The 13982-nt window shown below is 35.3% G+C and overlaps 1 protein-coding gene across 2 annotated transcripts in view; it reads right to left on the bottom strand.

The window, feature by feature from the left end:
- The window catches only part of LOC115225398 (ras-related protein Rab-37-like), a 105645-nt gene that overhangs the window by 63151 nt on the left and 28512 nt on the right, over positions 1-13982 (bottom strand). For both annotated transcript variants that reach the window (XM_036514349.1, XM_036514348.1), the window contains exon 2: positions 9677-9787. In XM_036514349.1, the coding sequence (XP_036370242.1) occupies positions 9677-9787 (111 nt within the window). The remainder of the gene's footprint in view (positions 1-9676; positions 9788-13982) is intronic.

Below are 13982 nucleotides of genomic sequence, written 5' to 3'. Positions count from 1 at the left end.
CTTACCCACAAGGGGCAAAACATAGAGTGGACAAACAAGGACAGACAAAGGAATTAAGTCGATTATACCGACCCCCAGTGCGTAACTGGTACTTATTTAATCGAGGCCGAAAGGATGAAAGGCAAAGTCAACCTCGGCGGAATTTGAACTCACAACGTAACAGCAGACGAAATGCCGCAAAGCATTTCGCCCGGCGTGCTAACGTTTCTGCCAGCTCGCCACCTTAAGCTCCTGTCTACATTTCATCTACAGTCTTTGGCCAGTGCCCTACAAAAGCTGGCCATTCACTGACTCTCTTACTCACTCAAAGGTGCAGGCGTGGCTGTGTGGTAAGAAGTTTGCTTCCTAACCACATGGTTTTGGGTTCAGTTCCATTGTGTAACACCTTTGCCAAGTGTCTTCTATTATAGCCTCAAGCCAATCAAAGCCTTTTGAGTGGATTTACTACATGGAACTGAAAGAAGCCCATCGTGTATATGTGTATATGTATATATATATATATATATAATTTACATATAAATATAAATATGTGTGCATACACCTCATATTCTTACATATATATATATACACAATAATACAATATAAACAATATAGATCAATATACATCAACAAACACAATAATGTTCCATATTGAACTCCACAGCTCCTAAACCAACATCAAGATACCACAACAGACGCACTCACACTCAATGCAGGCATATATATTAAACAGTTCAATATATTGGATGGTACCGTGGTGGTGGTATTAACTTTATTGACTTTTTGTGAAGTGACACATTTTAATATATTGAACTGTTTAATATATATGCCTGCATTGAGTGTGAGTGTGTCTGTTGTGGTATCTTGATGTTGGTTGAGGAGCTGTGGAGTTCAATATGGAACATTATTGTGTTTGTTGATGTATATTGATCTATATTGTTTATATTGTATTATTGTGTATTTATATATATGTAAGAATATGAGTATGTATGCACACATATTTATATTTATATGTAAATTATTTAGGATTTGTACTCATACTTGCATTAAAATCTCTGAAGAGGCCGTAAGATATTCTTGTTAATGTCTCATTTATACCTGCATTATATAGCTAATAGGTTAAATGAGACATACCTGTCTTCATGGCCGAAACAGCTGTCAGCTACAATGTAAATGTATTTCTATGTCTTGTTATATTTGTACTATATTAATGTATAATATCATTGCTATTGTGTAGTGTTTTAATAAAGTATTGATTCGGTATTATCTGATAGTTGATGATTGATTTAGATATATTTCTCCATTTTCTCATTTTGTATTATTAATTTACGGTAAAAATGATTTTACCTTTGCCCACCTAATACAGTAAATGAATTAATTGCATCGCAATTTTTTAACATTTATGTATTAGCTTTGTTGGGTACTTCTCTAGCAGTATATTGGATATATGTTATCCCATGGAGGGTTGAATTTACAACCCCTATCTCATTTTATATATATATATATATATATATATGTATATATATATGTATATATATACGTATATATATACATATATATATGTATATATATACGTATATATATACATATATATATATATATATATATATATATTATAATATATATATATATATATACACCACATAAGTTCAGCAAAAATTTAGATTCAAATGAATATGGCACTTAATTTAGATGCACCAGAATTTTTTATGGTATTACCCATAAAAATATGCGGGGTGATTACAATAAAAAATAAGCAACAAGAATGAATCCGGTAATTTAGTACAATTGCTTCATACTACAACATTTTATTAAAAGCTGTAAATATTACAGCATATTTAAGATGCTGAGTAATCTTCAGCTAATTTTATATAGCTTTTCCAATAATATAAAGTTCTCAAATCAATTAATAACATCTATAGGCGCAGGAGTTGCTGAGTGCTAAGTACCTTGCTTACCAACCACATGGTTCTAGGTTCAGTCCCACTGCACGGCCCCTTGTGCAAGTGTCTTTTACTGTAGCCTCGGGCTGACCTAAAGCCTTGAGAGTTGAACTGGTAGGCAGAAACAGAAAGAACCATCATATAAATATATATATTATATATATATATATATATATATAATATATGTTTCTTTATTACCCACAAGGGGCTAAACATAGAGGGGACAAACAAGGACAGACAAAGGTATTAAGTCGATTACATCAACCCCAATGCGTAACTGGTACTTGATTTATCGACCCCGAAAGGATGAAAGGCAAAGTCGACCTCGGCGGAATTTGAACTCAGAACGTAACGTCAGACGAAATACCGCTAAGCATTTCGTCTGGCGTGCTAACGTTTCTGCCAGCTCGCCGCCCTTATATATATATATATATATATATATCTTTGTATGTCTGTGTTTGTCCCCCTACCATTGCCTGACAACTGATGTTGGTGTGTTTACATTCCCGTAACTCAGCAATAGAATAAGTACTAGGCTTACAAAGAATAAGTCCTGGGGGCAATTTGTTTGATTAAAGGAAGTACTCCAGCATGGCCACAGTCAAATGACTGAAACAAATAAGAGAATAAAAGAATATATATATATATATAAACCACTTATGTGTACCTTTCCTTCATTGGACACTAAACTCTGCTTGTGAAGACCTGCTGAGGCAAGAGAAATGAAATCAAAATCAAATTCACAAATTCGATGACTGGCACCTGTGCCAGTGGAGCGTTAAGAGCACCATCTGGGTGTGATTGCTGCCAGAGCAGCAGACTGGCTTCCGTGCCAGTGGCATGTAAAAAGCACCATTCAAACATAATCGATTCCAGCCTCGCCTTACTGGCACATGAAAAACATTTGAGTGAGGTCGTTGCCAGTGCTGCTGGACTGGCTCCTGTGCAGGTGGCATGTAAAAAACACCATTTGAGTGTGGCCGCTGCCAGTACCGCCTGAATGGCCCTCATGCCGGTGGCAAGTAAAAGTACCCACTACATTCTCGGAGTGGTTGGCGTTAGGAAGGGCATCCAGCAGTAGAAACTGCCAGATCAGATTGGAGCCTGGTGCAACCATCTGGTTCGCCAGGGCTCGACTTGCTCAACTAAAGGCGGTGCTCCAGCATGGCTGCAGTCAAATTACTGAAACAAGTCAAAGAGTACACACACACGTACACACACACATTTATAATATTGTAAAATCATATTTCGCCTCCTGATTATTTGTCTCCTTTTGGTTTTGGCAGCGACCCTGTTGTTGAACAGGAAATTATTGGCAAACAAGGTCGAGTCTTTCTCCAGTACAATAGTCTATTCAGTACGGTAATTCAATAAGATGTATTTTCAACAAATGAATGGCATATGTATATATACATGCAATATATATTATATCTTAACATTGTTTATTTATGGTCCTCAAAAAGGCAGCAAAAGCATATGAGTCAATGTCTGCTGTTTGAATCACAAAACCCATTTTTATTCCCAAGCAGAAATCAATTTGATTCTGGATGTATCATACAAGTGGAAATTGATACAGTCAAAGAGAAATTTGAATTGATATTAGGATGTATTGATGCAATACATGTGAAGGAAGTTGAGACAGACAGTAAATAATTTGAAATGATATTTAGATATATATGTGCTGTACATGTGGAAGGAAGTCAAGACAGACAATAGATGATTTGAAATAATATCAAGATATACAGACTTGCTGTATAAGTAGAAAGAAGTTGAGACAGACGGTGAATAATTTGAAATGATATTTAGATATAATGTGCTGGTAATGGAAGGAAGTCAAGACAGACAATAGATGATTGAAATAATATCAAGATATACAGACTTGCTGTATAAGTAGAAAGAAGTTGAGACAGACGGTGAATAATTTAAAATGATATTTAGATATATATGTGCTGTACATGTGGAAGGAAGTCAAGACAGACAATAGATGATTTGAAATAATATCAAGATATACAGACTTGCTTTATAAGTAGAAAGAAGTTGAGAAAGACGATGAATAATTTGAAATAATATGAAGATATATATGTGCTGTTCAAACAGAAAGAAATCAAAGCAGACACTGAAGAAATTTAGAAATTATTAATATATTCATAAGCTGTATATGTAGAAAAAAGTCAAGACAGACAATAATTAATTTAAAATACTATCAAGATATACAGATGTGCTGTATAAATAAAAGAAGTTGAAATAGGCAATGAATGATTTGAAATATTCAGATATACAAGTGGAAGTTGAGACAGGTAATGAATAATTAGATTTTAGAATGTTAATTTATTGATGCATTTGGGCAAGTTTGTCTGTATTATCAAACAACTGCAAAAAAATATTTAAAGAAAATTCAAAACTTTACAAAAATCTAATACAAATTCTTCACAGTTCAAAACACTGCTTGCTTTTTACTCAACCTGTAGATAAACATACACACGTATCACATCATAATGTATAGTGGAAATTGTAGTTAAGATACCCGTGCTGGGGACACGTAAAAAGCACCGTCCGAACATGGCAGATGCCAGTGCTGCCTGACTGGTGTCTGTGTCGGTGACACATAAAAGCACCAACCAATTGTGGCTGTTTGCCAGCCTCCTCTGGCCCCTGTGCCAGTGGCACGTAAAAAGCACCGTCCGAATGTGACAGATGCCAGCGCTACCTGACTGGCGTCTGTGTTGGTGACACATAAGAAGCACCAACCAATCGTGGCCGTTTGCCAGCCTCCTCTGGCCCCTGTGCCAGTGGCACGTAAAAAGCACTGTCCGAACGTGGCAGATACCAGCGCTGCCTGACTGGCGGACATGTCAGTGACACGTAAAAGCACCAACCAATCGTGACCGTTTGCCAGCCTCCTCTGGCTCCTGTGCCGGTGGCACGTAAAAAGCACCCACTACACTCATGGAGTGGTTGGCATTAGGAAGGGTATCCAGCTGTAGAAACACTGCCAGATCAGAATGGAGCCTGGTTTCTCAGACCCCGGTCGAACCGTCCAACATGGAAAACGGACGTTAAATGATGATGATGATAATGATGATGATGATGATGATGATGATGATGAAGATGATGATGAAGATGATGATATGCTGTGCAAATGGAAAACAGGGTGAGACAGACAATAAATAATTTGCAATGATATTAAGATATACATATTTATCATATATAAGAGGATGGGACATCAATTGTCTATGATGTAAAGGTCATAGAAAGATCCATGCTACAAATATCATTATGAGAGCATATTTGAAATGAAATCATTCAAGAATGAAGAGGAGGGAATGATGTGATTGAAGAATACTGAAAGCACAAGGTCCCCTGAGAGGAATACTTTACAAGGTTCACAGACAACAGGTGGATCCATGGAGCTACTAAATGGTATCCAAGAGATTTGAAAAGGTCACTTGCAAGGCCTCCACGATGATGGGAAGATGATTTGGTCAGTTTGGGTCAAGGGTGGAAAACAATAGTGCAATCAAGACAGAATTTGAAGCGCATAGTGAACAGTGGTGTATAACAGCATTTGATGGTCTGATCGATACTGTGATATATAGATAATTTTTTCTGTCCTGGTTTTTATTTCCCTTCAGTGCAGATCTATATTCATACATATTGATGTGGTCAAGATGTTGTTTCAGCTGTCTCAGTGCTTTGTCTGTTATCAGAGGTCAAGTCACTTCCCAATGACCCTATATGCTATGACAAGAGACCCGGTGTTACAAGGTGGAATCTGAACTCAGTACATACAGGGCCAACTTAAGGACCATTGAGGCCCTAAACATGCAAATCAAAATATAAACAATAATAAAACAAAATAAACTTTTATTTTTCAAAACGAAACAAAATCAACATTGAGATTGAAAATAATCTTAATGTTTAGTTTTGTATAATAAAAAATAAATGTGCCTTTTTAAAGCCTAGCCAGGCTCATGGGCCTGGTTTCCCAGTTTCTATGGCGTATGTATGACCACAGCTGGACAGGACGCCAGTCCATTGCAGCGTTACTCCTTTTTGCCAGCTGAGTGGACTGGAGCAACATGAAATGAAGTGTTTTGCTCAAGAACACAACGCGTTGCCCGGTCCAGGAATCGAAACCGCAATCTTACAATCATGATGCTGACACCCTAACCACTAAGCCATGTGCCTCCACTTAGTTTGGTATACTTCCACTTTATTTATCTTTAAAAAAGTCTTCCCCTACTTTTTTTTAATTGCAAAATCTTTTATCAGATTCTCAAAATTAATCTTACGTAATACTTCTGCTTCCATACTTAGTAGAGATGAGGCATCCGGCCTTCTTGCATAATTGTTCTGATGGGATATTTAATATACTGGTCGTGGCAGTCCAGCTTATCCTTTTTGTAGGCACAGGAGTGGTTGTGTGGTAAGTAGCTTGCTTAAGAATCACATGGTTCTGGGTTCAGTCCCACTGTGTGGCACCTTGGGCAACTGTCTTCTACTATTACCTCGGGCCAACCAAAGCGTTGTGAGTGGATTTGGTAGACAGAAACTGAAAGAAGCCCGTCGTATATATGTATATATATGTATATATGTGTGTGTGTGTTTGTCCCCCCAACATCGCTGGACAACCGATGCTGGTGTGCTTACGTCCCTGTGACCTAGCAGTTCAGCAAAAGAGACCAATAGAATAAATACGAATCTTACAAAGAATAAGTCCTGGGGTCGATTTGGTTGACTAAAGGCAGTGCTCCAACATGGCCACAGTCACATGACTGAAACAAGTAAAAGAGTAAAGAGTATACTTCTACTAAGAAAATTAACTCTCATCTGAGCAATTTATGACCATTAATGTTAAGAATATATTTAGTGTAGGAGTAAAAGACCACGAAGCTTGGTTGAAATTCCTCCATGATAATAATGATGATGATAAACAAATACTACAAGACTAAGATTATATAAATTTCCTATGATTGCAGAGTCGATACCAAAGAAATTGAAAAAAATTGAGAAATATCTGGATCTAACATGAGAGTTGGGAAAAATGTGGAAAACCAAGACAAAATATCCCTATCTTGCCCAGGATATTAATCGTCTGGAAGCTGTTCAGCGACGTGCAACCAAAAGAATACCCTCCACCAGGCATTTGCCATATTCTGAACGCCTTACTTTCCTGGGTATGGATACATTGAAACTCAGATGTCTGGCAGCTGACTTGGCAGACACCCATAAAATTATTAACCATCTTACTAACAATAACTCTTAGCACCTTTTCAAACTCCACTCGTCTAACACCCATGGACATGTTTACAAAGTCAGAAAACAGCACAGCTCCCATGACTTTCGGAAACATTTTTTCACGCTAAGAGTTGCTGAAGCATGGAACAAACTGCCAGAATCAGTTGTTAGTTGTCGGAGCACTGCATCCTTCAAAACTTCCATGCTTCCTGAGAGATTCGCCAACACTACACCTGATTTTCTCCCCTCCATACACACACAAGCATGTATCTGACTCATACATTGTTCGCTTCCCAGACATTTGTACATTACTGCATAATTTTTATACACACTTTTGACAAGCTGTGGTGCACCTGAGCACTGTATACAGTAATTTCAGAATTATTATTATTTAAAAACTCCACCTGTCTAACACCCGTGGACATATTTACAAAGTCAGAAAACATCACAGCTCCCATGACTTTCGGAAACATTCTTTCACGCTGAGAGTCGCTGAAGCATGGAACAAACTGCCAGAATCAGTTGTTAGTTGTCGGAGCACTGCATCCTTCAAAACTTCCATGCTTCCTGAGAGATTCGCCAACACTACACCTGATTTTCTCCCCTCCATACACACACAAGCATGTATCTGACTCATACAATGTTCACTTCCCAGATATTTGTACATTACTGCATATACTTTATACGAACTTTCTGATAAGTTGTGGTGCACCTGAGCACTGTATACAATAATTTCATTATTATTATTATTATATAAAAGACATTCCTGTAGGAATTGGTGTATTTGGCACAACACCAGAAATGCTGCCTCAAAGACAGAAAGAAATTGGAACTGAAACACACATTGAAAACCTGCAGAAAAGTACCATCTTGTATTGTTGATGTGGCAAGAGTCCTGACACCCCCTGCGAGAATAGACTTGACCGAACGACTATAAATAGTAGCAGTCTGAGTGAGAAACGGAGAGGTGTTAATCGCAGGTAGTCGTAAGGTGTCGTTTTGGTAGTTGGTCAGAAAATTGTTTGTTGGTTGGTGTATAGGTCGTGGAGAGTCTGTTGGATTGTTACGTTGTCGTTATCCTGCTTCGTTAAATATTTTATTGTTACTACACAGTTGTTGTGTAAACATGTATCACCATAAATAGTAGCGATACTACAATAACCTGCAACAAGTGACTTATGTTACAGGAATTCTGCTGGAATCCAGGAGAGATTCTTGAAATTTGAGGAGACATGTCATCACCATACATCAAGATAAAATATCTGCTAACTAAATTAGCATGGCATGCACTAGAATAATAATAATAATAATAATAACAACAACAACAACAACAACAACAATAGCAATAATAATAATAATAATAATGATGATGATGATGATGATGATGATGATAATAATAATAATAATAATAATAATAATAATAATAATAATAATAATAATTGATGCCCTGATGCAATACCAGGCAGTGGCTCTCGTGGCTTCTGATCTTAGCTGATTGGAAGTCATGATGGGTATACTGGGCTTCGTATATTTTACCCCAGTGTCACTTTGATGGCATGCACTGCTCTCTCACTCAATAATAATAATAATAATAATAATAATAGCCCTGATGCAGTACCAGGCAGTGGTTCTCATGGCTTCTGATCTTAACTGATTGGAAGTGTTATCATGTACATTGTTTTGTCTTGGTATAAAAGATGAACTACAGCAAATATTCTGCTCAATACCACAGATTTGCTTGTCAGTTGTTTGACCTTAACCAGTTGAGCATGTCTCTTAGTGGCTGATGATATGTTCATCTCTGGTCATGAGCAGAAGTAGTGGGGGAGCATCATAGCCCTGTGTCGAGAGGGATTCTTTGGGGTTTGGATAATTCACCTCTGGAAACATGGGTGGTTCGTTCAACATCCTTAAACAATCCTTATTCAGGGACCTTTTAAGTGGGATAGGCTACTCAACCAGAAGAAAATTCTAACAGGGCCCCACCTGCAAGGTCATGCACTGTTTATCTAGATATGAGATAACCATGTTGTGCACATATGGTTGTGATGCATGTGCCTGGTGTACCTTAATCAGATGGATAGTCATGTTGGGTATACTGGGCTTCATATATTTTATCCCAGTGTCACTTTGATGGCATGCACTGCTCTCTCACTCAATAATAATAATAATAATAATGATAATAATAATAACCTTTTCTACTATAGGCACAAAGGCTGAAATTTGGGGATTACAGGTACTCAACAGGTATTTATTTTATCGACCCCAAAAGGATGAAAGGCAAAGTCGACCTCAGCAGAATTTGAACTTGGAAGGCAAGACAGATGAAATGCCGCTAAGCATTTTACACAGTGCAGTAATGATTCTGCCAGTTGAACACCTTAACAACAACAACAACAACAACAACAACAACAACAACAACAATAATAATAATAATAACAATAAAAACAACAACAGCAATACAGGAATAATATCGATAATAATAATAATAGAAATGGATGTCTGTGTGTCCTTACTGTAAAACCTATGCCAACTGTAGCTGCAAAGGAGCCAGCCTGGAACTTTCCTTGGTCAAACTGGACAAGCAAGGATGTCTTGCCAACACCGCTGTCTCCGACCAGGATTGTCTGTAATAAAAACAGCAACAACAATTAATACAGCAATTAACAGTTAGTATATATATATATATATATATATATGAGAGGGATGACCACTATGTGGACAACCTTTATGCTAGAAGTAGATCCGTTATGGTCTTACCATTAGGAAATGTTCTCAAGAAAAATTTAGCAAACACCAGAATATTTCCTAGTGGTAAAACCATAACGGATCAACTTCTAGCATAAGGGTTGTCCACATAGTGGTCATCCCTCTCATATGCATATAATACAATTTATTGAACTTTCAGATTTTAATATGCTAGACCACAGGTGTTAAATTTATGTTAATTAAATTAACATCCAATTTCTCACCCTCATTTTAAATACATAGATATATATATATATTATATATATATATATATATATATATATATATATATATATATATATATACATATATATATATCATCATCATCATCATCATCGTTTAACGTCCACTTTCCATGCTAGCATGGGTTGGATGGTTCAACTGGGGTCTGGGAAGCCCGACGGCTGACTGGGAGAATGATAGATAGATAGGTAGATAGATAGATAGATAGATAGATAGATAGATATATGTAATATAAATAAAATTAGATTAAGGTGAGTTTATGGGATTACCCTTATCTAACTTTATATAATCTACTGCTCTATAATTTAGTGTGTGCTTCTTTTTCAGATTTATGTTTTACCGATGATCTGATGATCTATATATATGTATGTATGTATGTATGTATGTATGAATGTATGTATGTATGTATGTATGTATGTATGTATGTATGTATGTATGTATGTATGTATGTATGTATGTATGTATATTTATATATATATATATAAAATGCAGTTCTATATTTAAGAGATGAGGAATTATGTACATTATTTACATTTGACGGATATTTGTCCTCATCTTGTTTGTTAACACAACGTTTCGGCTGATATACCCTCCAGCCTTCATCAGGTGTCTTGGGGAAATTTCGAACTTTTTCGATGTTCTTACTATGCCATATGTCTACAGGCATATGGCGTAATGGTTAATTACATAAAAAAAATACCTTAGGAATGAGAACCCAGTTTTGAAATTTCCCCAAGACACCTGACGAAGTCTGGAGGGTATATCAGCCGAAACATTGTGTTAGCTACAAACAAGATGACGAGAAATATCCATCAAATGTAAATAATGTATATATATATATATATATATATCTATATATATATATATATATATATATATATATATAATATATATATATATATACATACATTTATATGAAAGTTCTAGATAGGGAATTCACAGTTTATAAAGGATTAAAGGAATAAAAAGTAGTTTTCCTCTAATATATAACTTCTAACTCGGAAGCCTACTACGAGTTTCTTACAAATAAGAAAGTGGAGAAACAAATTTAGTTTGTTCATCAACTTCCGGATATTAGAATGTTGTATTATTTATTCATTTAACAAAATGAGAACCTGAATATCCTAATACTTGTATATGTATGAATTATCTATGCAATATTTGGAATATTGCTAGTATTAAGTGAATGCATTTAAGTATAGTATATTAATCCTTCAAAATGAATACTGTTGGAAAAACGGAGATAATACGGATTGATTTACGGATTGATTCATCACTAAAAGATATACCCATACCAACCAAGGACTATTACATCAAAGAATTAATATATAGGATATTCAGGTTCTCATTTTATTAAATAATACAACTAATACAACATTCTAATATCCGAAAGTTGATGACCCAACTAAATTTGTTTTTCCATTTTCTTATTTGTATTATAAATTTACGGTAAAAATATTTCTTTACCTTCACCTGTTTAATACAATAAATGAGTTAATTTTCTTGCAATTAAAAACATTTATGTATTAAGAATCTGGGTACTTTACCAACAGTATATTGGATAAATACTATCCCATAGTGGGTTACACCCATAACCCCTAACTTACTTTGTATATATATATATATATATATATATATATATATATATATATAATGTACTGTTCCATGATAGAAAGATCAACAAAAAAGCATTCCATCTGGTGAGAGATAAATATTATTTATTTAAAGGACACAAGGTTTGAAAATGCAATTTTAAAGATGTTTATTCATTTGACCGGTTTCACTTTTTATAAAAAGATTGTCAAAAGTAAAATGTAAAGCTTTGTATAAATAAGCTTTGTTGTTATAAGTGCTGGTTGTCACAGAAGTTTTAAAATACATATATACATTCTTTGATAATAATAATAAGAAAATGTTAAAAACAGTTTACATGAAAGTATTTAAGAAAATATTCAACAAAAAGTATTAGGAGTTCAATACAAATCATGTTTGTTTGGTAGTATCTATATACACACAGAAAGAGATATATTTAAGAATTTACAAAGAATTTGAGACAAAAAATGCCCAAAGGACCGGTTGTTCCTCTCAAATTCTTTGTAAACTCTTAAATAAATCTCCTTCTGTGTGTATATATACTACCAAACAAATATGATTTTTATTGAACTCCTAACACTTTTTGTTGAATATTTTCTTAAATACTTTCTTGTAAACTGTTTTCAACATTTTCTTATTATTATCAAAGAATGTACTTCTGTTTTTTAATACTTTTGTGACAACCAGTACTTAACACAACGAAGTTCATACAAAGCTTTACATTTTACTTTTGACAATCTTTTTCTGAAAAAGTGAAACCGGTCTTAAAATTGCATTTTCAAACCTTCTTTCATATATATTTCCACTCATGCGGTACCTTACATCTTCTCTTTGTTACATATATATAGAGTGGAAATATGATTTTACATTTTTCACATCTCTCTAACTCCGAAACACGTATACAGTTAATCAAAGCCGGGTAGATTCGTTACTTTTTCTCTTTGCCTACATGGATAGTTGAGTATTGTTGTCTGGGGGATTTTCTTATGCTAGTGAAATAGTTAGTTTTGACTGCTATTTCTAAATTTCGGTATGTGGGGAAGCAAATTTTTGCTGAACCCTAATTATAATTATACTCATAATTATAAAATTTATATATATATATATATACTCTTTTACTCTTTTACTTGTTTCAGTCATTTGACTGTGGCCATGCTGGAGCACCGCCTTTAGTCGAGCAAATCGACCCCGGGACTTATTCTTTGTAAGCCCAGTACTTATTCTATCGGTCTCTTTTGCCGAACCGCTAAGTGACAGGGACATAATCACACCAGCATCGGTTGTCAAGCAATGCTAGGGGGACAAACACAGACACACAAACACATACACACACATACATACATACACATATATATATATAATCGACAGGCTTCTTTCAGTTTCTGTCTACCAAATCCACTCACAAGGCATTGGTCGGCCTGGGGCTATAGCAGAAGACACTTGCCCAAGATGCCACGCAGTAGGACTGAACCCGGAACCATGTGTTGGTTAACAAGCTACTTACCACATAGCCACTCCTGCGCACCTAATAATATAACTATATATATATTATATATACATTACATTATATATATATATAATATATATTATATATTAATTATATATATATTATATATATATATATATATATACACACACATACAAACACATATATATTCTATAGAAGACAAGGGAATTTGCGGATGGTGGAAGGTGGTGAAGACTGCTTAGAGAATCAGATAAACAGCCCCTTTAGAAGATGGAAAAAAGTGGCAATCCTCCACTGGGAATTATAAACCTGCACCTCTCAAATATTGATTGGAAAGGAATACGAAGAAACAACAATGGTTGCTAAAAATGGCTGCGAAACAGAAAAAATACTTAAATATTGAACGAGGCTGAAAGAGTAATGAATTACAGCCTTTAAAGGAGATCTGATGCCGGGTTCCTGATGACTCAGGAGGTGAAATAGCAATAAAATTGCAATTCTCAATTGCTGCACATCTACGTATTTGTGTGTGTGTGTGTGTGTGTGTGTATGCGTAGATAGATAGACGAGGAGAGAGATTGAAGTAGATAGGGAGATGCCCAGATTAAGACAGCTGTTGCATCAGTGTTTATATTATCTGTGTAAAGAATGCCATGGTGTAACACTTCTGCAGTGTGTGAGTGTGTATGCATGTGTGTATATACATATATATACATACATACATATATATATATATATATATATATATATGTGTGTGTGTTGTATATCTA

The sequence above is a fragment of the Octopus sinensis genome, linkage group LG27 (assembly GCF_006345805.1).
Source record: "Octopus sinensis linkage group LG27, ASM634580v1, whole genome shotgun sequence".
In the NCBI taxonomy this organism is placed as follows: Eukaryota; Metazoa; Mollusca; class Cephalopoda; order Octopoda; family Octopodidae; genus Octopus; species Octopus sinensis.
This window is presented reverse-complemented; position numbering and strand designations above follow the sequence as displayed.